This window comes from Lycium barbarum, chromosome 11, assembly GCF_019175385.1.
Source record: "Lycium barbarum isolate Lr01 chromosome 11, ASM1917538v2, whole genome shotgun sequence".
Classification (NCBI taxonomy): Eukaryota; Viridiplantae; Streptophyta; class Magnoliopsida; order Solanales; family Solanaceae; genus Lycium; species Lycium barbarum.
Genome location: NC_083347.1, coordinates 89,010,208 through 89,035,661, shown reverse-complemented (window position 1 = coordinate 89,035,661; position 25,454 = coordinate 89,010,208). Strand labels below are relative to the sequence as shown.

At 35.7% G+C, this 25,454-nt stretch overlaps 1 protein-coding gene across 2 annotated transcripts in view; it reads right to left on the bottom strand.

The window, feature by feature from the left end:
* LOC132617120 (fatty acid amide hydrolase-like) overlaps nt 1–14,636 on the bottom strand; it is a 95,220-nt gene extending 80,584 nt beyond the window's left edge. For both annotated transcript variants that reach the window (XM_060332041.1, XM_060332042.1), the window contains exons 1-3: nt 14,297–14,636; nt 11,399–11,508; nt 10,328–10,388 (exon numbers count right to left, since the gene is read on the bottom strand). In XM_060332041.1, the coding sequence (XP_060188024.1) occupies nt 10,328–10,388; nt 11,399–11,508; nt 14,297–14,396 (271 nt within the window). In that variant the 5' untranslated portion in view covers nt 14,397–14,636. The remainder of the gene's footprint in view (nt 1–10,327; nt 10,389–11,398; nt 11,509–14,296) is intronic.
* Between the last annotated feature and the right edge of the window lie 10,818 nt (nt 14,637–25,454).

Here is a 25,454-nt window from a genome sequence, read left to right as displayed (position 1 = left end):
CACAAGATAAGGATATGTGGATTGTGGACTCTGGAGCCACAAATCATATGACCTCAAAAGCTAACATAATCACTAATCTACAGAAGGTAGATAATGATCATAAGAAAGTTCATTTACTTAATGGGGATACAACAGACATCTCTCATATAGGATCATGTCCTATATTTGATAACTCTACACTGCATAATGTGCTCTTCATTCCTGAATTCAAGTTTAATCTATTGTCAGTTTCTCAGATCACAAAAAGCTTACATTGTTTTGTCTCCTTTTTCCCTGATTTCTTTGTATTCCAGGACCTCTACAATGGGCAAGTGAGGGGGATTGGTAGACAGTCTAGTGGACTCTACCTTCTACCTGTTCAAGCTCTCAGTAGAGGCATCTCATCCTCATCCATTAACTCTTGTGCTGCTCAGAACTCTAGTACTGTACATCATGTTCCTCAGTCTAACACCTCTATTACTGATATTTGTCTTTGGCATAGAAGACATGGCCACACCTCTTCCAAAGTTCTTACTCATATTTTCTCTTTACCTTTCAATTCTTGTACTCAAGAAGTTCACAAATGTACTGTGTGTCCACTAGCTAAACAAACTATATTGCCATTTCCTACTAGCAATTCTAGAACTGCAAATGTGTTTCATATTCTTCATTGTGATGTCTGGGGTCCTTACAAAGTGCCTACTTATGATGGTAACAGGTTCTTTGTCACTATTGTTGATGATTGCTCTAGAATGCTATGGATTTTCTTAATAAAATTCAAATATGATGTTCTGGTCATCTTACAGAATTTCCTAACTATGGTGAAAAACCAGTTTGCTGCTTCTGTTAAAGTCATTAGAAATGATAATGGAACAGAGTTTGTTAATCATGAATGTCAAAAACTTTTTAGTTCTCTTGGCATTGTTCATCAGAGAACTTGTATCCATACTCCTCAGCAAAATGGTATAGCTGAGAGAAAGCATAGACACCTTCTAGAAGTAGTAAGAGCAATCAGATTTCAAGGTCATATTCCTTTAAAATACTGGGGTCATTGTGTTCTGGCAGCAGCCTATTTTATCAATAGATTACCTACATCAGTACTTGATGGTAAATCCCCTTTTGAGTCATTTCACAAAGTAAAACCTTCTCTGAATCACTTGAGAGTTCTAGGCTGTCTTTGCTTTGCTGCTGCTTTACCTAAGAATGACAAGTTCCAACCTAGATGTATTCCATCTGTTCATATGGGATACAGTCCAACCACAAAAGGCTATATTCTCTATAATCTAAAAGAAAAACAATTCTTTATCAGTAGGGATGTTCAATTTAGAGAAGATACCTTCCCTTTCAGCACTAACTCCACTGAAGATTTAAGAATGTTCCTATCTGCTGATGAGTCTGTTCAGGATCCTAATCCCACTAGTTCTCCTATAGTACCACCTCTTCCTCCTCCACCTGTAGCTCCCATCATGTCTACTTCAAATGTCCCTGCCTCCTCTTCTCCACCAGCACCCCCTACTAGACTGTCCACCAGAGGCAGAAAACCTCCAATATGGCAAAAAGACTACATTACTGCTTACTCTTCCACCATTCCTACTGATATACCACCTTACTCTATTACCAACTACATCTGCTATGATAATCTATCCCCTTCCTATCAGGCCTATGTTGCTGCTTCTTCTACTGAGATTGAACTAAGTACCTTTGAGGAAGCTAGCCTTGATCCAAGGTGGGTTCAAGCTATGCAGACTGAAATTTCAGCCTTGGAAGAGAATAATACCTGGTCAATTGTGCCTCTACCATCTAATAAGTCAGTTATTGGTTGCAAGTGGGTCTTTAAGATCAAGTCTAAAGCAGATGGCACTATAGAAAGGTTCAAAGCCAGATTGGTAGCCAAAGGTTTTAATCAAAGAGAGGGTCTTGATTCCAAGAAACTTTCTCTCCTGTTGTAAAGATGGTCACAGTTAGATCAGTCCTTGCTATTGCCTCTTCTCATCAGTGGCATGTCTATCAAATGGATGTGTACAATGCCTTTCTTCAAGGTGATTTACATGATGAGGTTTACATGTCTCTTCCTCAAGGCTTTAAACCACCTGCTGGATTTGATGTGCAGGGGGAGAAACCTGTGTGTAAGCTCATCAAATCCCTTTATGGGCTGAAACAGGCACCTAGGGAGTGGAATATGAAATTTACTGAAGCACTACTTAATCTTGGTTTTGTTCAAAGTTATTTGGACTACTCCTTATTTACCAAGAAGACTGATTCATCTATTCTCATCCTTCTTGTGTATGTGGATGACCTGCTTATTACAGGTAGCAATATTGATCTTATTACTCAGACAAAAGAAATGTTACAGAAAACTTTCAAAATCAAGGACCTAGGTGAACTTAGGTACTTTCTAGGCATAGAGTTTGCTAGATCAGAGAAAGGCATACTTATGCACCAAAGAAAGTATACTCTAGAGATCATTTCTGAAGCTGGTTTAGGTGCTGCAAGACCAGTCTCTACACCTATAGATCCCAATACCAAACTCACTACAATAGAGTATGATAAGATGATAGCTGCTAACAAAGAAGAAGATGAGAAGAGAGGTATCTCAAGTGAAGATAAATTGTTACAAGATGCAGGGGTGTATAGAAGAATGGTAGGAAAATTACTCTATCTAACAGTTACCAGGCCAAATATCTCATTTGCAACTCAAACTCTAAGTCAATTCCTTCATCAACCTAAAAAGTCTCATCTAGATGCTGCAATGAGAGTAGTTAGATATATCAAGGGACAGGCAGGCTTGGGAATTCTGTTGTCCAGCAAACCATCAAAGAAAATGACAGTTTTCTGTGATGCTGATTGGGTTGCTTGCCTAAACACAAGGAGGTCTGTTTCTGGATTTCTCATCAAGTATGGAGATTCACTCATACCTTGGAAGTCAAAGAAGCAAGGGGTTGTTTCAAGGAGCTCAACAGAGACTGAGTATAGAAGCATGGCAAACTCAGTTGCAGAAGTAGCTTGGTTACAGGAACTATTCAAGGAACTAGAAGTTGCAGTTGAGACTCCTATTTCAGTGTACAGTGATAGCAAGTCATCTATGCAAATAGCTCCAAATCCTGTGTTCCATGAAAGGACAAAGCACATAGAACTGGATTGTCACTTCATCAGGGAGAAGATACAAAAGGGACTGATTGAAACAAGATACATAAACACTAAGGAGCTGGCAGCAGACCTACTTACAAAGGGGTTGGGAAGACCACAACATGAGTATCTGTTGTCCAAGCTGGGAGTGCTAAATATCTTTGCACATCACAGCTTGAGGGGGAGTATTGAAGATGATGACATTACTTAGAACTTAGAGGACTAAACTGTAATTACTAGAACTTAGACAGTTAGTGGAAATTAGTTAATTAATGAGTTAGTTAGTTAGTTAATGATGGTTATCTTAGTTGTATAAATACATGATGCACAGCTCATTTTTTCTAATCAATGAAATCTGTGATTCAATCCTCAACTTCTTCTTTCTCATTTTCTCTCAACTACTCGAGCTTCAATCTCCATTAATGGAGTAAATTCATCAAATGTCCAAAAGTTTCACATATTGAAGCAATACTCAGAGTTGTGATGTACATCAAGCAAAAATCAAATTTGGGGATTCTAATGTCAACAACCAGTTCATATCAGCATTTAGTAGGCTTTTGGCCATCAAAATTGAAACCATGGTTTCAAACCATCGTTTGGCCATTAAACCATGGTTTGAACCCAAATCATCCAAAAAATCTTGGTTTGGGTTTGAAACCATGGTTTCAATTTTTTTAAATACAAAATTTAACCCTTAAGATAATATTTTGTAAAAAAAGAACCCATAAGTTGGTAAATATTTTTAACAATTACCCCATCAATCATTTACCAATCTCATTAACTTCCACTAACGTTTATTTATGTCTACCAATCTTTAATTTATGTGGGAAGATTATATTAAATAGTGGTTACATTACTATTCATGTTAAATTTTCGATTTTATTGAAGGAAAATTTGATTAATTGATGTTGCATTTTTTAGAAATGCCTTCTAGTAGTGTACTAATTTTGTTATAAACTATGATTTGCTCATTTGGTAAGATTGTATAAGAATTGAGAATGTTTTGATAGTTTTCACAATTTGTAGGGTTTTTATGTCTATAAGAGAAAATACAACTTAAAATATTCAAATTGTATGTCCAAACATGGTTTGAAACCATGGTTTCAAACCATGTCCAAACGGGGCCTTAGTCTTCTGTGATTCTAATTGGACTTCATGTCCAAACACAAGAACGTTTCTGACCAGATATTTCGTGAAGTACGAAAACTCTTTTATTTCATGAAAATCAAAGTGGCAAATTACTCTTTTTGGGAGCTCAGCAGAGGGCAGAATACATAAGTTTAGCCTCAGTTGTTTGGGTGGTAGTTTGTTTTAAGAATTGACTATGCATCTTCAGCTGCTAGTTTTCATCTACTATGATAGTAAACCTACTATGTAGATAATAGATTGTAGCTAATCCACTATTTAATGACAAAAACACATTAATATTGATTGCTATTTTATCAAAGAAATACTCCATACTGTCTACTTGGCTTCAACAATCAATACGCTGACCTCCTTACAAAAGGTGTTAACAGAGTGCAACACAATTATTTGGTGTCCAAGGTGCTCTTCTTCCAAATTCAATCAGCAAATCCACTACTGTAATTTAGCCAAATTGATGAAAATTAACACTTCGCTAGATTCTTTTCAAAACGAGTTGAGGTCAGTTCTACTAAACGTTGAGTGAGCTGAGCCGACTCCATCTAGCACACATGCCTAGTTATACTGGTAAAACTGTAGCAAATGCTTCATCGTTTTACTTCTCTTTGGTACGAGAGATTATCTCAATTTTTTACATGCCTAGCTAGTAACACGAATACTCTACAATCTCAATTTACAGCAAAGTGGCTTAAAATTGGGTAAAGTACTATAGAGATAACTTCCCTTAAAGTAACTTTAACTTTACTAGTGTTGGGTCCATCCCCTTATTTTGAGGAAGAAAAACACCTCCCTTATTCTAGGGAAGAAAACACTTCCCTTGTTTTGAGGAAGAAAACATCTTCCTTGTCTTTGAAAAATTGTCAAGTGCTTGCTTGAGTCATTAATGACATCAATAGTTTAATCTCATACCTATAAATAGGGAACCTTTCTCATTTGCTAGATACACCAAAAAATTGAAGAAGACAACACATCCCAAAGAGAGAAAAATCTAAGAGAAATACTCTTAGTGAAAGGCTTAAGTAAGAGAAGTATTTGAGAGAATTTTTAGTAAAACAAATCTTTAGTGTAATTGGGATTGGGGTTGTGAGGTTGAGTGTTGTAAACACTTGTAATATTTCTTCTTTAATAAGATCTGCAGCAGCAACGTGGACGTAGCTCTCACATTGAGGGTGAACCACTATAAATCTGTGTGTGCTATTTATTCTTCGCTTACATCACGACGTAAGTAGGTTCTGTCTAAGGAGGTTGGTATTTAAGTGGTCCAGCTGTGACCCTCCAATCTTTCCTGGGAATCTGCTTATAAAGGTCGGATTTGGGATTCAAATTCCTAACAACTGGTATCAGAGCAACAGGTTGTGTTGTGATTTAGAAACGATGGGAGGCGAAGATGGTACGATGCACGGCATCGGTAAATTCGATGGTACAGATTTTGCGTTCTGGAGAATGCAAATTGAAGATTATTTATATGACAGAAAGCTTCATGAACCTCTGAGTCCGAAACCAGAGGAGATGAAGCAAGCAGATTGGGATCTCCTCGACAGACAAGTTCTTGGAGTCATTCGGCTGACGCTGTCGATGAACGTTGCTCACAATGTGGCAAAGGAGAAGACCACCGCAGATATGATGAAGGTATTGTCTGACATGTATGAGAAACCTTCGGCAAATAATAAGGTATTTCTCATGAAGAAACTATTTCATCTAAAGATGATGGAAAATGCTCATGTTGCTGCACACGTAAATGAATTCAATACCATTGTAAATCAATTGTCATCGGTAAAAATTGATTTCGATGATGAAGTGCAAGCTCTAATTTTGTTGGCATCTCTACCAAATAGCTAGGAGCCAATGAGAGCAGCGGTTAGTAATTCTGTCGGCAGTAACAAACTAAAGTTCAACGATGTTAGGGATCGTATCCTTGCTGAGGAGGTGCGCAGGACAGATTCTGGAGAGGCATCGACGAGTTCTGCTTTTAATGTGGAAAATAGAAGCAGAAATTATGACAGAAACTACAACCGAAATAGGGGCAGATTGAAGTCAAGGAATGGCAGGGGTCAATCCAGACCAGGACGAACACTTGAGTGTTGGAACTGTGGAAAACCAGGTCACCTCAAGAAGAACTGCAGGGCGCCAAAGAAGGAGGACAACAAGGGGGCCGGAATCAACGCTGCTACGGAAGACATTGGCGATGCGTTGTTGCTATCGGTTGACAGCCCGATAGACTCTTGGGTGCTTGACTCAGGAGCGTCCTTTCATACCACCCCACATCATGATATAATGACAAACTACATGGCTGGGAATCTCGGCAAAGTTTATTTAGCCGATGGAGAGCCGCTAGACGTTGTTGGCACAGGAGACATTAATTTGAAGATGTCAAATGGATCCTCGTGGAAGATTACAAAAGTTAGACATGTTCCAAAGATGATGCGAAACCTGATCCCAGTAGGTCATCTTGATGATGAGGGATATGATCTCAACTTTGGTAATGGGTCTTGGAAGGTGGCGAAAGGTGCTATGGTAGTTGGCCGAGGAAAGAAGATTGGCACTCTCTACATGACGACTAGTTGTCGTGATACTGTTGCTGTAGTTGACAACACAAAGAAGACAGATTTATGGCATTGTCGGCTGGGACATATCAGCCAGAAGGGGATGAAGCTGTTGGTGAAAAATGGCTTAATTCCGGAGCTGAAGACGGTGGACCTTCATACGTGTGAGAGCTGCATTCTCGGAAAACAAAAACGAGTAAGCTTCTCAAATACAGGCAGGGAGTTGAAGGTCGAGAAGATAGAATTGGTGCACACAGACGTGTGGGGACCTACCACTGTCCCCTCTCTTGGAGGATCACACTACTACGTGACCTTCATTGACGATTCAACCCGGAAGGTGTGGGTTTACTTTATGAAAAATAAATCCGATGTGTTTAGTGTATTCAAAAGATGGAAATCCATGGTTGAGAATGAAACAAACCTCAAGTTGAAGTGTTTGAGGTCCGACAATGGCGGAGAATACACTGATGGTGATTTCAAACGGTACTGTGCCGATAATGGGATCAAGATGATGAAGACTATTCCTGGAACGCCGCAACAAAATGGAATAGCCGAAAGAATGAACTGAACGTTGAACGAGCGTGCTCAGAGTATGAGAATACACTCTGGACTTCCCAAGACATTCTGGGCAGATGCAGTCAATACCGCGGCCTTCTTAATTAACCGAGGACCGTCAGTTCCCTTGGATTTCAGAATTCCAGAAGAAGTATGGAGTGGCAAGAAGGTAAATCTTTCATTTATGAAAGTGTTCGGCTGCTTATCATATGTTCATAATGATGATACGGCTAGAAGAAAGCTTGATCCAAAATCAAAGAAGTGTTACTTTATTGGCTATGGTGACACCGAGCTTGGTTACCGATTTTGGGATGAACAAAATCGGAAGATCATCCGAAGCAGGAATGTTGTCTTCAACGAAGAGGTACTGTACAAAGACAAGTTGCAAAAACATTCAGAATGTCAGGACAAGGAATCGGAAATAGTCAATTTGAGGGACTTCCCGACACCTGAGCCGCAGCCAGGTACAGCCGAGGCAGAGGAACAAACAATCCGAGAAGGTGCTGATGAAAGTGCTGATTCTGAAACAAATAAACAGGCGCCAATCACAGAACTGCGTAGATCATCCAGGATCAGGAAGCCGATTCACAGGTACTCTCCATCCCTCAACTACATTCTACTCACTGATAGAGGGGAGCCGGAATGTTATGAAGAAGCAATGCAAATCGATGAATCGACTAAGTGGGAGTTGGCAATGAAAGATGAGATGGATTCACTATTGGCAAATCATACATGGGAGTTAGCCGAGTTGCCAAAGGATAAGAGGGCATTGCAAAACAAATGGGTTTATCGGATAAAGGAAGAACCCAATGGAAGCAAGCGTTATAAAGCAAGGCTGGTTGCAAAGGGATTTCAACAGAAAGAAGGCATCGACTATACGGAGATCTTCTCTCCCGTAGTCAAGATGGTGACTATCAGAACTGTTCTTGGACTGGTAGCAAAGGAAAATCTACATCTGCAACAGATGGACGTGAAAACTGCATTTCTTCACGGTGATCTAGACGAGGAAATCTACATGCGACAGCCGGAGGGATTCAAAGTCAAAGGAAAGGAGAATCTGGTGTGCAAACTTCAAAAGAGTCTGTACGGACTAAAGCAGGCTCTAAGACAGTGGTATTGCGAGGCAGATCACTGTTGTTACTTCAAGAAATTTGAAGACTCGTACATGATACTGCTACTCTATGGCGACGACATGATAATCGTAGGAGCAAACCTACAGGAGATTGATCGGTTGAAAAAATGGTTATCGGAAGAGTTTGCAATGAAGGATTTGGGAGCTGCAAAGCAAATCCTTGGGATGAGAATCGATCGAAGCAAGGAGGGCATCAAACTCTCACAAGAAGAATATGTGAGGAAAGTTATCAAAAGGTTCAACATGCATGATGCCAAGCCAGTCAGCACTCCCTTGGCTGGACACTTTCGGTTGTCAAAGGATCAGTCGCCGACAACCGAGGATGAGAAGAAGCAGATGGACAAGATACCTTATGCATCTGCAATCGGTAGTCTTATGTATGCAATGATATGTACAAGGCCAGACATTGCACATGCAGTGGGAGTTGTCAGCCAATTTATGAGCAATCCGGGAAAGCAACACTGGGAGGCTGTGAAGTGGATATTCAGATATCTGAAAGGCAGCTCGAGTTCAGCTCTGTATTTCTGAAAATAAAAAACAGGATTGCAAGGGTATGTTGATGCTGACAACGGTGGTGATGTTGATAGCAGAAAGAGCACATCCGGGTATGTTTACACCTTCGGAGGTACTGCAATCTCTTGGGTTTCCAAGTTGCAAAAGATAGTAGCTCTCTCTAGTTGTGAGGCTGAGTACGTTGCTGTGACGGAGGCCACAAAGGAAATGATGTGGCTACAATCTTTTCTGCGGGAATTGGATCAGGACCACGAGGGAAGTGTGCTATATTGTGATAGCCAAAGTGCCATTCATTTGGCAAAGAACCCGGTCTACCATGCTCGAACGAAGCACATACAACTCCGGTACCATTTCATTAGATCAGCTTTGGAAGATGGAGCGCTAGTGCTTGAGAAGATCGCAGGGAGTCAGAATCCAGCAGACATGCTAACAAAGGCAGTGACGATAGACAAACTGAAGCTATGCTCAGCTTCAGTTGGCCTGCACGAAGTATGAAACTAGGAAAGAGCTGCTGCATCGATCAAAGTGTGAAGACAAATTAAAATTAGTCTTCAAGTGGGAGATTTGTTGGGTCCATCCCCTTATTTTGAGGAAGAAAAACACCTCCCTTATTCTAGGGAAGAAAACACTTCCCTTGTTTTGAGGAAGAAAACATCTTCCTTGTCTTTGAAAAATTGTCAAGTGCTTGCTTGAGTCACTAATGACATCAATAGGTTCATCTCATACCTATAAATAGGGAAGCTTTCTCATTTGCTAGATACACCAAAAAATTGAAGAAGACAACACATCCCAAAGAGAGAAAAATCTAAGAGAAATACTCTTAGTGAAAGGCTTAAGTAAGAGAAGTCTTTGAGAGAATTTTTAGCAAAAACATTCTTGAGTGTAATTGGGATTGGGGTTGTGAGGTTGAGTATTGTAAACACTTGTAATATTTCTTCTTTAATAAGATCTGCAGCAGCAACGTGGACGTAGCTCTCACATTGAGGGTGAACCACTATAAATCTGTGTGTGCTATTTATTCTTCGCTTACATCACGACGTAAGTAGGTTCTGTCTAAGGAGGTTGGTATTTAAGTGGTCCAGCTGTGACCCTCCAATCTTTCCTGAGAATCTGCTTATAAAGGTCGGATTTGGGATTCAAATTCCTAACAACTAGAGCATGAATTTTATGAGAAAAACATTAATAGAATTATAGTTATAACCTAGTGGTTGTACTTTCACCTTAAGAAATAGAGATGCAAGATTCTAATCCACAAAATCTCCACCTCCCTTATAACCCAAAGCGTGTGTGTGCGTGTGTGTGTATATTTAAAAACAAATTAACGGAAATACCAGACCTTCATAGTTGTGAAGAGGAACATAGAGGGGTGACTCCTGCAACTCAGCAAATGTAACAAGCTGCCAAATGAAACTAGTTGTCAGTAACAACTAATCAAGGGGAAGTTGATATATTCATGTGCTTGGTTTCATAAGCAATGTTAATAGAAAGTAAAATACACATCAATAAAAAGTGACGTTACTCGTAAAAGTTACCACCTCCGGTCTATATATTTTAGTTATCATGCTTATTAAAAATTATTGTCATTTTAGAAAATTAAGATAAATTTAATTATTAGTTTTCATTTTTACCCTTACCAATAAATGTGGAGAGAGCTTATTGTGATGAAAAAAAGTAGTATTAAATTGAGATTACAGAATAGACAAGGATAATTTAGTCAAAGTACTGTTTTAGTCAATACGTTTTTTAAGGAGCGTGTAAATAAAAACATGGTAAGTAAAATGGATAGGAGGAAGTATAAAATTAGTGGAGCATATTTTAATTACAGAATAGAAGCTGAATATGACTGATCATTATCATTGTAGGTAACTCAAGAAAATAAAAAAACAAAAAAGAAGAATTGTAAACTAAGTGTAACATCACGCCAGCAAAGCAAACGTAATCTTGGTTCCTAACATAAACAGTAACCACGTTTGGGACAAATTTTTTATTCTTTTTTTCAATTTGAGATCAAGATTGAAAATTCACTCCATATGTATACATCTCAATAATTGTTACTTCGACATTATAGTGGCAAAACTGATCAGCTAGACTAAATACTAACATCCCATCCAATATTTAGATATTAAGCATTTCCTAGCTATTGACATGAAGGAGTAATTCAAAGAAAGAGAATAGACAAGCAGAACTTTTCATATATATATATATATATATGAAAAGTTATTTAGTTAAAAGTTTGGGATCAAATAAAGTGCTAAGTATATGATACTTCAAAATCAGTATAATTTTAATCGATATAGTTTTTCATATTATTTATATATTCTTTCGGTTTTTGAACACTTAATTAATAAAACAAGTCAAACGGTGTCATACCAACCAAAGACTAAGGTATCAGGTAAAATGTACATACCTTGTGAATTAAGTTATTTCTCTTCAAAACATAGAGCATAATGGATCCAAAGATCGGCAATTCCAAGAACCATGCGAATACTTTAACAAGAAAGCCGGCCATCCGAGGTGCTGCGTATTGAAATAAAATGTGAGTTAACAAAATTAAATTAATAATCTGGATTATAATTTAAGACGGAAAAAGAAAAGATTTTGACGACGAAAACTAATAATTATAAAAATGTTTAACACATAGTCGTCAATGGAATAAACTCAATTTAATTCTTATCATATGCTTGTTACAAATCATTCGACAGAACGAAAATCAAACACAAACAATAGAGCAGAACATTTTTCAAATAAGTAACAAAAGCATACAGATAAATAAATAGAAAGATTGTAAAAAATAAAAGAGACAGTTTCAGAGATGTTCCTTAGGTTTCACTTCATAACATTAATATTTCTTGTGACTTACTATGTTACACTTACCTCACTTATTTTAAATTTTATTGATAACAAATCTTTTAACTTATTTATCATTAATACAAAATTACAATGTGACAAATTGATCCTTACTAATATATACTCTTCAACTTAATTAATTCTATGAATTTTTTGAATTAGCAAATTCGTTGGGAATTCCTTTCTGCTCTACAAACACCGGTTTGTTCCACTTTCCTATTCATATGGAAAAATATTTGCCTTTTACCTTTTCCATGGCTATTGTAACGTTCTTGCCTTCCATCATTTAAAAAAAAAAAGAAAAAAAAAAAGGTAATTACTCCCATGGGGTGATTTGAATCTTGAAGAGTTTTACAGTTGCTTTAATTTATATATTCTATCGACCTACACGTGTGAAACTAATTGAGCAATTTCTTTCTTTTGAAAGACAAAAATGTAACTTTGCCTTTATCAAGATAAGAAATCTAGACCATAGCTACATCTACTAAAATATTTTCACCGATTTTTCTTTTCCTACACAATTTTCCCGGAAATACTTTCCCCAAGTTTGATGGGGAAATCAACACCCAAAAGAGGAAGTCCATGGATGTAGAGTTTTCATTTTTAAAAGAATTGGTTAAGAAAAAATTATATTAAGGGTATATTAGTCAAAGAATATTTTTAACTTTGATGATAAATAAGTTCTTAAAAATTATTATAAGGAAATCAAGAAAATAAAGAAGATAAACGTAATATCCTAAACCACAAGGAATGCCAATGTTATGGAACGAAACTTAGATCGAGATCTCTGAAATTACCCATATAAATATAACTAAGATTTTTTTTCTTTCTAAATTTAGAAAGCCCATGCAGCTTCGATGCTTTTCCTCGCTGGTCTCAATTCAACGTTGGTCATAATTATTTTCTTCGGTGTTTTTATTCATTAGTTTCCATTAGGCAGAGGGAAGGAGATGGAGATTTGTCTAAAATAAAATTAAATTTCGTTATTTTATGGCCATATTTTGAGAAAATAATGTCGGTAGATAGATCAAATATGACTTGGAGAGTGTACCACAATTGAATAATGAAAAAGGAAAACTAAGTTAATTAAGTTAAACAACCCTCTCCAACAATTATGATCAATCAACCATATTTTATGGTTTAAAGCCAAAAAAAAAAAACATATTTTATGGCCGTTGCTTTTTCATTAAATGTAGAGTCACCCTAAAACGTCTATGGTCCATATAGACCTTTCACCTCCAGGTTTACCTCCATTAATTGCGTTTATCTTATTCTTACCAAAATATTTAAGGACGGTAACTTTTAGGAACAAAACGTATGAGAGCATAAGTACATCATATCTTTACTAGTAAAAAGTTTTTCTTTTCCTCCTGATTTGTTATATATAGTTATAACAAAAATAAAGTTTTATTAGGGAATTAAACCAGTTATAAGAAAAAAACAAGGAAATTAAAACTCTGTAAGAGTTTGGCGGGTTTGTACAATTCATTGTTTAACTCATCTCATCCTAAGTCACCTTTGGATGGTTAATGATCCGTCTATTTATTAGTTCAACTCATTTTAATATGTCTAAACTCATTTTAATATGAGAGCAGAAGTTCATCATCTATATAAAATTAGGGGTGTTAATGGTTCAGTGTCAGTTTAATTTCTCTCTAAGAGGAAACCTTACCAATTAAATCGGTTTTCAAATGTTGAAATCAACTCAAACCAAATAAGTTGATTTTTCATCGTTTCAATTTTGTCACTTTTTTTGGTTAATTCAATTTTTGTCGATTTTATTTTAAATATATGACAATATACTTCCTAGCACATGAAGAAATTAAAACTTCTACAAAGAATATATATGTGCTTGTGTGTGTGTGAGAGAGAGAGTGAAATTACAATTTTTAAAATAGATATTTATACAGTAGGTTTGATTTGGTTTTGTCGACCAGTTCTTGCTTAAAACCAAAATCAAAACAAATTTTATCAGTTTTTAAATTAAAAACCAAGAAATTAATTTGAAAATAGATATTTATATTGTACATTGGATTCGATTTTAGGGTTATTTTTTGCTTAAAACCAAAATGAAACCAAATTTTGTCAGTTTTTTAAATTTAAAATCGAAACCTACCAAAATTTTGTAGGTTTTTTAAATTAGAAACCAAAACCAAACACCAGAAAGTTATTAATTTTTTTGGTTTTCTGTAAACACCCCTATATATAATTACTTTAGAATAGCTACTATATATCTCCCTTAGTGAACCAATTGAAATATAAAAAGCCAAAAGCTGACTCTTTTACCTCAATCCACGCTTTCAAAACTTTTTACCATATCGTTTCGAAACAAATCATTTTGAGAAAAAACACAATAGGGAAAAGATATATGAAGGTAAGAAGAAATAATGAAAATGAAGGGAATAAGATATCTATGAAGGTACAAAGAAATAATGAAAATGAAGGGAATAAGATGAACCTTTGACGTTGGCTTGGAGATAAAATTCATTACTATTTGGACCAACATCAACATCCTCAGCAGCCTTGTAAATGTCTCCTTTAGCCTTGAGAAATCCCATTTCTTCTTCTATAAATATACCTTTCTCTATCTATATATATGGGAAACTTGGTACTGCCTTTCTAGCTAAAGATATATAGATATATATATATAGAGAGAGAGAGAGTGGGTGGAAGTTGGAGAAGAAGAAGACACGGTGTATAAATGTTGTATATACAGTAGGTGGTTTTTATTGGAAGCGGAGATGGCTAAGAAAGACGGACAAAAGAAGAAAGTGAAGTTGTCGTCCATGCAAATGTATCATGGCTTTCTTTTCTTATATATAACTAAATGTTGATGCAAATGGAAGTATTTAATGCAAATATATCTTGGGGCCCTAGCTTATTTTCATACTTACAAAAAGGTCCCCAAAATACAGAGGCGGATCCAGGATTTGAAACTTGTGGGTTTTCAGCTAGTAGTATCTGTTGTTACTAGGTTCTCAACTCAAATTTCTTATATATTTGAAGGGTTTCACATTATAAATACAAGGTTCGGATAAAAGTTGTGAGTTCCCGCGAACCCACACCCAATGGTGTGGATCCGCCCCTGCCCAAATATGGAATTGCAGGTTGTCTTGGTCATATAAATATTTCTTTTTTCTTTTCTTACCCTTTCCCCTGTAGCTCCCACCTTGTTGCTCCCTTGATGACTTGAATCTGCAACTTTAGAGTTGGAGCTGAACGGTACTTAGCACCTGAGCAACCTCCTCTTGTCACGTCCCCCAAATATCTCAACTGTCCCTCTTAGTGTGTAATTAACTAGTCTTAAACAAGTGCTAAGTTATTTTTTATCTTGAAACCTTCCTCCGAACAAGGCTTTTCGAAAACCGACTTTCACTTTAGAGATCTAATTGTAAATTAATATCTGCTAATTCTTACTTATTACTTATGAGTCCTAATCATGGTAAAAGCGCCCTTTGCAAGTTGAAATTGTTGTAACAGGTAGGGATGTTAGTGTAGTTTTCAGTATTATAGGGGATGTTTGTGCAAAATATTTATATATGTTACACATAAAGCTAAAGGAAGAGAGGGTCCATTTCAAAACAAACAATTGACATTTACTAAGAAGATACGTTACAAACACTGACTATTGTCATTTTGCTTCTCTTTTTCTTTTCATTCTTAGAGCCCGTTTGCATTAGCTTATAAGTTGCTGAAAATAGCTTATAAGCTGTTTTAAGTTTTTTTGAGTGTTTGGCTGGTCAGCTTAAAATCATTTTATGTTTAAAATAAGCCTAAAAAAATAATTAGGTCTGTTTGGCTTAGTTTATCTAAAGCAGCTTATAAGCCAAAAAAAAAAAGTTGGGCTACCCCAATAATTTTTTTTTTTTACTTATAAGCTATTTTCAGCTCATAAACTGCTTTTTTAAGCCCATCCAAACAGACTCTTACTCTCTTTTTCTTAAAAGACCAAACAGTATTAGTAGTAGTGATGACTAAATCGCAGTGTGGTGGGTCGGCCAACTGGCGACTATGCGCGGACTGATTAACCAACGTTAATTAAGTCTTAACCATTCTTATCATGAACACGGTATGTGTAAAGATCTTCTTTTACTCAGTGTGTTTTAAATTGTGATGGGGAACCAATTACCCTATTTATATACCCCTCCGTTCTTTTTTAAGTGTCTTAATTTGACTTGACACAATTTTAAAAAATAAAAGGAGATTTTTGAATTTTATAATCTTAAATTAAAGATGGATGTAGTCCTTTATATCTTGTTGTCTTGCCATGTAGAATATTGGGATTAAAAACTTATTATATATAGAAAGAGGCATATTTTTGGAACAAGCCGAAAAGAAAAATAAGACACTTAAATTAAAACAAATGGAATAGAAGTTAATGTTTATTAAAAGACTAGTCAACTAATCCGCGCTTCCCGCGATTAGAAATTAAAAAATCCACGAATTAATTTCTTTTAAATTTAATGAATAATAAAAGATAAAAAATTTATGTTGTCAATCCTGAATATATATATATATATATATATATATATATATATATATAAATATATAAGAAAAAGTACATATAAAAAGATAAAACAGAAAAAATATATCAAAATAAAGCCTCGCACTTTTGGTAGTTTAATTTTATTATTTCATCAATTCCTGTTTAGCTTATATTATAAATTTCAAGAGTCTTCAAATACACTGGTCACTAATAACATTATTTACTGAAAGTAATATTATTTTGCACTACCTATTTTTAATAGCCCTAAATCACTGAATATATCTTCTAATTAACTTTTCCTCTTCCACCGTAATAGTTATTCTAAATACACCTACTTAACTTTTCCTCAAGTGAAATAGTTATTTATTATATAGGAGTATTATTTATCATTTATAATTATAGATATCATTTACTATAGTGAATACTCCTATTATTTATGAATATATTTTCTGTATTTACCTTAATTTTAAAAAATAAAATCGAAAGTTTGTAAAATATCACTATTCAGTTTTTCCTCTTGCACTATATTTATTGTTTATTAGATACTAAAATTTTGATCTTTATGGCATCAAACTTTTTTTTATTCTCCTATAATGACTTAATAACCACTAAATATTTTTTTTTCTAAGTGCAATATATAACAAAAATGTTATGTTACTTCTCCACGACAACGGAGAACTTAACCTTGCTTCACAAAAAAAGATAATATAAAAGTAACGAAACAACTTATGCCTTAATATTCAAATGGGATCAGTTTTTAAGTTTTAATCTATATATAACTTATCTTCATGATGAGTTTTCCAAAGATGTTTTAGCTTTGACTGCTTCAAATTTGATTATTTATCATTCTGTCTGGTTTTCGATTAACTAAACTAATTCTTGCTGTTTGATTAAATGATTAGAACATGATTGAGTACTAATAAATTAATAATTTTAATTAACTAACAAATTATAAGTTCTTGGAAGCATTTTTTAATCATTATTTCACAATAGTATCTTTCTTTCACATATTACCAGAAACTAATTCTTAATGATGAAATTTGTTTATAAACAATAGAAAGATATTCCGTTTTGGCATCAAGTACTCCAAACTACTGGGAGACGTAATTTAAGCTGTGGTCATGCTAGTTACAATTTTGTTCAGTGCGTATCTAACTAATAACTATTTATGCCATAAAATCTCCGTAGCTTTCGATATTTAAGAAACTAAAAAGGTGCATGAATGAGGATCCTGTATCTTCAAGTCGAACCATCTTGACTTAAGCGAGTTAACTAAAATTTAAGCATCTTCGACGGCCTTTTATCTTTCATCAAATGTGATTCTGAAATATCTACCTCATACTTTTTCACAGTATGACCTGAAATAAAAAATAAAAAAAAGAGTAAATTAAATCAGTTACCTCGCACGAGATCCAAGATTTGTCGAACCGAAGTTCATGAGAGAAAGGTGTCTTACTCAAGAATATATGATTTGTAGACACTCAAATTAAGACATTTTCTGAGGATGAATTTTTCTATCAAAATCAACAACCCACCACTACAATCCCAATTCATATGAACTCATATTAGCATATTATGCACACATGAAGGAAGACCATAGAGTATCATAAATCATACATTAATTTTTTTGAAGGTTATGGACATGAAAGGAATTAGGAGTTATGAATATCATTAAGAATAAAATTATGGAGCAGCAAATAAATGCCATGATAAGGAATTTCCGTTTACAAACCAATGTAGCCATTTATTTCCTTTACAATTTGTGTCATTGCCTTTCTTTAATACAATAATAAAAAATCAAAGAATGAATAAAAAAAAGCAAAAAAATAAAAGGAGAAAAAAGATAAAATAGGTTTCTTGGCCATAGAGAGATGCCACATCTCTTTATCTATGCCTAACTTTATATTATATATAGATTTATTTGTAATTATCTAATAGGTGCTCGGATGGTATAACCTTTTTTTTTGGTACCGTGTCCGTACATAACGCATAATTTCGTTGTGAAACTTTTCAATTCACGGCTCCGTCCCTATTGGGCATTACAATAAAGATACTAATAATTCGAAAGTTTATCAGCAAAAGAAACCTGCAAAAGTTAACAAATTTTAAGTGTACGGCCAGATCATTATTCCATAACATATTTGTTACTTTGCATGCAGGGATTGTAAATAATTTAGGGGAAAAAACACCAATGGCCTGAAGCCCAATCCTAGTTTATTTTTCTGAGAAATAACTCTCATATATGCAGCCCACACATTTAGTTTGCAGCCGATATAACCCATTGTATTAGTGGTGTATAGATAATATATCTGTTCTGTATAGTTATATATACATTAATATACTTTGTGTAAACACATGAAACCAACTCGAATTATAGTATAGTGTATTAGTTTTGTATAGCTATATATAAATATTACATATACTACAATTGCAACTATGAATCATCAAAATATTACAGTGAATGAACATGACAGTGGAATATCCTTCACAAAGCTAAAGAATTCATTCAGACACTTAAACAAACACCTTACGGGCAGTCGTTATTTCTGTCCAAAATTGGACATTCTCATGAAAGACAGAGCTACGATTTAAAGCTCATGAGTTCTAGATTCTAATTTTTTAAGTCAATTTGCTAGTTGCTTTGTACAACGCACACTAAAAAGTTAATGCGGAGTTGGAATGAATTCACAAAGCTAATAAAAGTTGAAAGTTGAATCAATCAATCAATCTATACCATATTAAAAGCACGAAGGGCCTTACAAATGTTGATTGAACTTTTTACCCTTCGTTAAAAGACTTCACAATAGACAAAATTGTCATTTACTATATTCTCATATTATTTTTTGATTATTTTTATAATTAAATAAGACTAAATTCTTATTTGACGTATGCACAAACTCCTAATATTTAGGAATTTGAAATTGAGTAAGATTAAATTCTTTCCTTTTACTTGGAAAATTCTTTCCTTTTACTTGGACACCAACGAATTTAAGCAATACTTCTAAACCAAAAAATAAAAACACGTTTTCTCTTACCAAATAGTAGAAGACTTTCACACCCCATTAAATTTATTATCCTAATACTTAGGACATCATCATTAATTAATAATTCAGCCATTATATTCTTTTCTTATTTAACACTAGTTAATTAATCCGCGCTTCGCGCGGTCGTGTAAAAATTCAAAATATCACTAAATAATTATATTGCTGCAATGATTTTTACAATGTAAATGATTTTTTGCAAAGTAATAATATAAGTAGCAAAGATAGAAATAGACTTGTAAAGTCAAGTCTAGAGATAACTCATGTAGTAAATAGAGAAAAAATTATCAAAATTTTATGCATCATTTGTTTTTAACATTTATAAATTGAACACCGCATACAACAGCTAGCAATTTAGCAACATTGAACACATTTGATAAAAAGAAAATTCACATTTAGAATAAAAATTCATAAGTTTAAAACTCATGATAACACCTTTAATGTGTATTCTTGCCACTAAATAAAAGGACTCTCACCAAACAAACATATAAATTCTCAATTATTTTATGATTGATGGATATAGGTCACAAAAACCTATTTATTGCACAATAACACAAATTTTAGAATGAAAAGAAAAGATAGAAATGGAACATTTGTGTGTATCAAAAGTATAGAAGAGATAAAAAACTAAAATCTAAATAGAACCTAAGAAAGCAAGTGAATGTATAAAATAATCTACAATTTCAAATAACTAAGTCCGAATGATGAAAACAAAAGCAAGAGTTCAATCCTACCCTTCGCTAAATTCTTTGGTAAAGTGTGAAGGATATAATGCTTGATATCACCATTACAATAATTTTAGAAGACTTCAATTGCTTGACACTCAAAAGCCTAGGCTCTTTCATATTACTTCCTTAAATTATCTCAATAGTGAACAGCCTCTATTATTCCCTCATCCGTTTGTATATACTTCTAATTTCCTCAACTTAATTGTTAAAGCTTTTGGAGCTTCCTTACTATCTCAACTATGATCCTATACAGGTAAGAGAAGAGAAAAAGAACCAACTTTTTAATAAAATAAGATGAATCAGTAAGAAAATTTGTAAAAGGTGGAATAAAAGAAAATTAACTTACCCTCCAATTACATGGTTTCAGCAATAATGTACGAGGTAATTGGAGGCAACACTATAAATAGTCGGATTGTTGCACTATCTAGTATTAAATTAAGGAAACGTGTCTATTAAGTGCAATGAAAATCAGAAACAGTTTCAAGGAAACGACTTATAGGGGAAGAGAAACCAATGTTGGGAAGAGAAACCAATGTTTAATATTAAATTTAATAGACACGACTGTAAACTCAATAGATACAATGTTTTTCTCATTTAATGGAGCAATAAATGTAGATAATTATAGATCTATTCAGCAAATAATTTGAGGGTAATATAAGAGAAAAATGTCAAAAATTGACAAAAAAGATAAATAGCAATGGAGGTCATAGAGAGGTGCCACATCACCTTGTTTATTCCTAGCTTTATATTATATATAGATTCCATTTGTAGAATTCCCATAATTCAAATCAACAAAAATAAAAAACATTAAAAGGAAAAATGGCTGTCAATTACTTTCCATCCACTTAGGACTTCTATTCCTATAATTTTGTTCCCAACTTAGTTTAGAAGAGATTAATAAGGTTACTTCTAACGTGAACAAGGGTAATAAATATTTTATTATTAAATTTTAAAAGTAGAGTTGTTATTAAACACTATATTTTCATATTTTATGACAAATAAAATCCTATTAGGGTTAGAAAAGTGCATTTGGACATCTATAAAAGAATATTAGCAATGGTGAAAAAACAACCTCCTTAGGACCATGTTTTGATGACCTTTTCTTTTGAGATTGTGCTTTTTTTTTCAATTATATAATCTTTTATAATTTACATAGGTTAAACCAGCACATGATTGATTGATGTGTGATTAATGGTCTGATTATTTTCTTATTTTTCTTATAGATTGGTTGATTCATGCCACAAATTCCATTGCTCTGTCCTACTAATTTTTTCTACCTTGCTACCTAGCTCGAAGGCAAAGAAAAAAGGTTAGAGTTTTCTGTTTTTAATTGTTAGAGTTCTATTAATATGGATATCTTTATTTGTATGTCAAATATATACATTCACGCGTAATCCATAAGGCTAATTAGTGAAAGTTGATTTAAAATTTGGTTCAATTTTTTGTAAAAATTAATGATTGATTTTAATTAAATACATCATCTTTACGTGTTCAGAAGATATTAAGTCCATCTAATGTGTCACGCTATGCACACATGCAACCCACAGTGTCGTTCACCTTTTTTGCCCTTTAAAATTTTGTTTCAGACTAGACAAAATAGTCATTTAATTACTTCTATAATATTTAGAACTTTAAAATCAACTAAAATATTGCATTGGTATTAAATCTTTCCTAATTTGAGTTATGTATGAAATCCTAATATTTACGACTTGAAATTTGTCTATGAAGATGTAACCTTTGCATTTAATTTCTGTTATTCATACTCCTTATTTCATACTTTTTATGTCTTAATTGCTAGAAATATTACTAGGTTTTGATATATAGAGTAGTATTTGCTTCATTCTTTCTTCTAATGTTTTTGAGTTATGTGAATAATTTGATGGTACTTATGTCAATTGAAATTATCTTGATTTTATTGCATTTAAACTGCTCTAAGGAAATTCTAGAGGTTATTAATAATAGTTAATCACTTTTTAGTATAAAAAAATAGAGATGAATTGTAAAAGAAATAAATAGATCAGAAGAAAAACACGTGGGCAGAGAGTATAGAGACTTTCTTTTTTGTCTAGAGAAAAGATGATAATATTTCTTAACTTAAAAGTTTTTGGGAGGGAATTATCAAACTTTGTGTGTGTAAAAATTTCTTGATTTTCTAATTATATTTTTTTAGATTTTAAATATATAATGATTCTCTATATTTTTGTTACGTTAAGTTGTTTGTTAACAAAATTAAACAAAGAAGATGATAGTGTCTCCTTGCTAATGAAGAAGTCTTGAGGGATCCAGGGAGGTCATTATGTATGTATACGGTAAAAACCGGACGCGAGGTAAACCGGTGGAGCGAGGGGGCCGACTGATCTGCCTTCTTCGTCGTTGGAACGACCAAGCCCGGTGACCCGAGCATTCGTGGCCGTTGGTCCGGGTGGCCGTTGGTCCGGGTGGCCGTTGCACGCGGGTCACGCGCCAGTAACGTCCTGTCCTGGTCAACTACCCACCATGCGTGTGTCAGACGGCGCCGTCAGTCTAATCCCACCAAATCCGTGCAGAGCTGTCCTTGTTGATATTATTTTATTAGCTCACATCATATGAGACCCATGGAGGTCATACTATAAATAGAGCACATCCCTCTCCTTTGTAGGGGCTGGCTCCCTGAGATCAACAACATTTTTGTACTAGAAGATATATACAAATCTCTCTCTCAATATTAGATTTTGGTCCGGAATCATTGTGTTCATCTCTATTACTTGTTCAAACAAATAATACTTATATGTTAGTAGATGTATAAATCCACAGTGGTCCTCTAAGCATCGTCGTTTTCTTCACATCTTAACCATACGAATCTTGTATCCATCAAATATATCGAGATTCAAACACATATCCTATACCCGCGTACAAATTCAATTGATTTACCAAATTCGGGGTAAACAGTTTGGCGCCCACCGTGGGGCTAGGATAATAGTGGTCTTTGATCTTGATCTCTATCTTACCCATCAAAATCGGAAACATCTGTTGTCCGTCTCGGAAGAAACGGACCAAATGGCTAACAGTGGGCAATCTGGTCACGTCAACAACAACGAGATCGTGGCCGAAAATGAAAGCAGCGGGCCGCGAGGATTGCCAAACCCCACTGACCCTTTAAATACTAACAATTCGATTACTTTGTCCGGGACACAAGTCCGGAAAGAACCGGATACCCCGAATGATAATATTGACTTGCGTTTAATTTTTGAAATGTTGCAGGAACAGAGAGCGGCGATTGCTGAACAGGGAATCGCAATAGCCCGGTTGCAAAACGGAGGAGATGAAGCAACCCCGGGGAAGACGAAGGGTGTTGTCGAAATCGGAAGAAACGAGCCAAGGATGGTCGAGAGTAACGGTTCCGGAGCCGGTTCCTCCACCGAGGTTCTAAAGATGCTCGAAACTTTAGCAAAACGGGTAGACTCGACCGAAAAGAGGGTCGAGACGTATAACTCCCGGGTGGATCAAATACCGGGGGCTCCACCTTTGCTAAAAGGGCCAAACTCGAAAAGGTACATTCAAAGGCCTTTTCCTCCAAGTGCGGCCCCGAAATTGATCCCGAAGAGGTTCAAAATGCCGGAAATCCAAAAATATGACGGCACAACGGACCCTTGCGAACACGTGACCTCATATACCTGTGCTATAAAAGGCAATGATATGGAAGAGGATGAAATCGAATCCGTGTTGCTGAAAAAATTCGGGGAAACTCTGGCAAAAGGAGCATTGACTTGGTACGATCATCTGCCCGAGCATTCAATCACTTCTTTCGAAACGCTCGCCGATGCCTTCATAAAAGCACACGCCGGAGCCAAAAAGGTGCAGGCTCGGAAGGCGGATATTTTCCGTATTTCCCAAAGAAATGATGAGTTACTGCGTGAATTTGTCAGTCGGTTCCAAAGGGAAAGAATGGAGCTTCCCCCGGTTCCGGAGGAATGGGCTGCACAAGCTTTCACAAAGGGGCTCAATGTTCGGAGCTCGACGGCTTCGTTCAAATTAAAGGAAAGCTTGGTGGAATACGAGGCCGTGACATGGGCAGATGTCCATAACCGGTACGAGTCGAAGATTCGGGTGGAGGATGACCAACTCGAGCTTCCCCCGGGGCCCGTAAATATGAACAAAAGTCTGGAGAGACCAAGGAAGAATTACGAACCGGAGGCCAGATCGTCGAGGGAGAGGTACCGGCCATATTCTCATCCGGAGAAACCAAGCTTCAGGTCGGACTAAGGTATGGACTCCTCGTGTTTTTCTATTGACCTCTTTCTTTTTTTGCAGGAAGTCAAGTACCGGATAAAGTTAGAATCTAGGTCTGAAAACACGTGTTGCACTCTTTTCCTTAGTACGGTTTTGTCCCAAAATGGGTTTTCCGACTAGGTTTTTAATGAGGCAACGAGTACAACGTGTTACTCAACAAAGATAAGGGACCAGCACCCGGAAACTCGAGGTCACACCCTCTGAAGTGGGGGCTTGATAGCACTCACCCGACCTCGCAGCTCGGATAAATACTAGGGGACTTATACCCACATCGAGGTTTACCCCGGTTAGTGGAAAACGGAGGGGCTCAACAAGTCAAGACCGGACCAAACGATCATAACGAATCGTGTCCCATTCAACATTTGCTACGGCAAAACTAAGGCCCGGCCACCGGCCACAGCCTCCGATGTAAGGACCAAACGATCATAATGAATCGTGTCCCATTCAACATTTGCTACGGCAAAACAAAGGCCCGGCCACCGGCCATAGCCTTCGACGTAAGGACCAAACGATCATAATGAATCGTGTCCCATTCAACATTTGCTATGGCAAAACTAAGGCCCGGCCACCGGCCACAGCCTCCGATGTAAGGACCAAACGATCATAATGAATCGTGTCCCATTTTTTATTTACTACAACAAAGCAGAAGGAATTAAAATTCTCATATGTACAAACATTTTGCAAACGCAAAAGCTGGTATAACAAAATCTTGGGTGTCTTTCTGTTAAACGGACTTCGCCCCGATGGTAACCGCCGTATTCCGGCACTGCCCCACTCACATACTCTATATCGAGGATTGTGCCCGAAATTCGACAAAGGTGACAAGGTCACAATGACCCAAGCCAAAGCTCGGCAAATTCCCCCAAAACGGGGACTGCTACATCAAAAACTTTGCCAAGGTTGAAAAAATACCGACCCTGAAGAAAATGCCTATCGTAATTCGGAGGCATCTGAACTTATGAAGCATCGGATAAGTCCCACGGGCACGGTGAATTAACGACTATAAGTCGACCTGTCCTAAAACGGACCAACGATCATGACCAAAATAATGGCAAACATTCAAAACAAAGAAATAAGAAGGTAACGACGAGC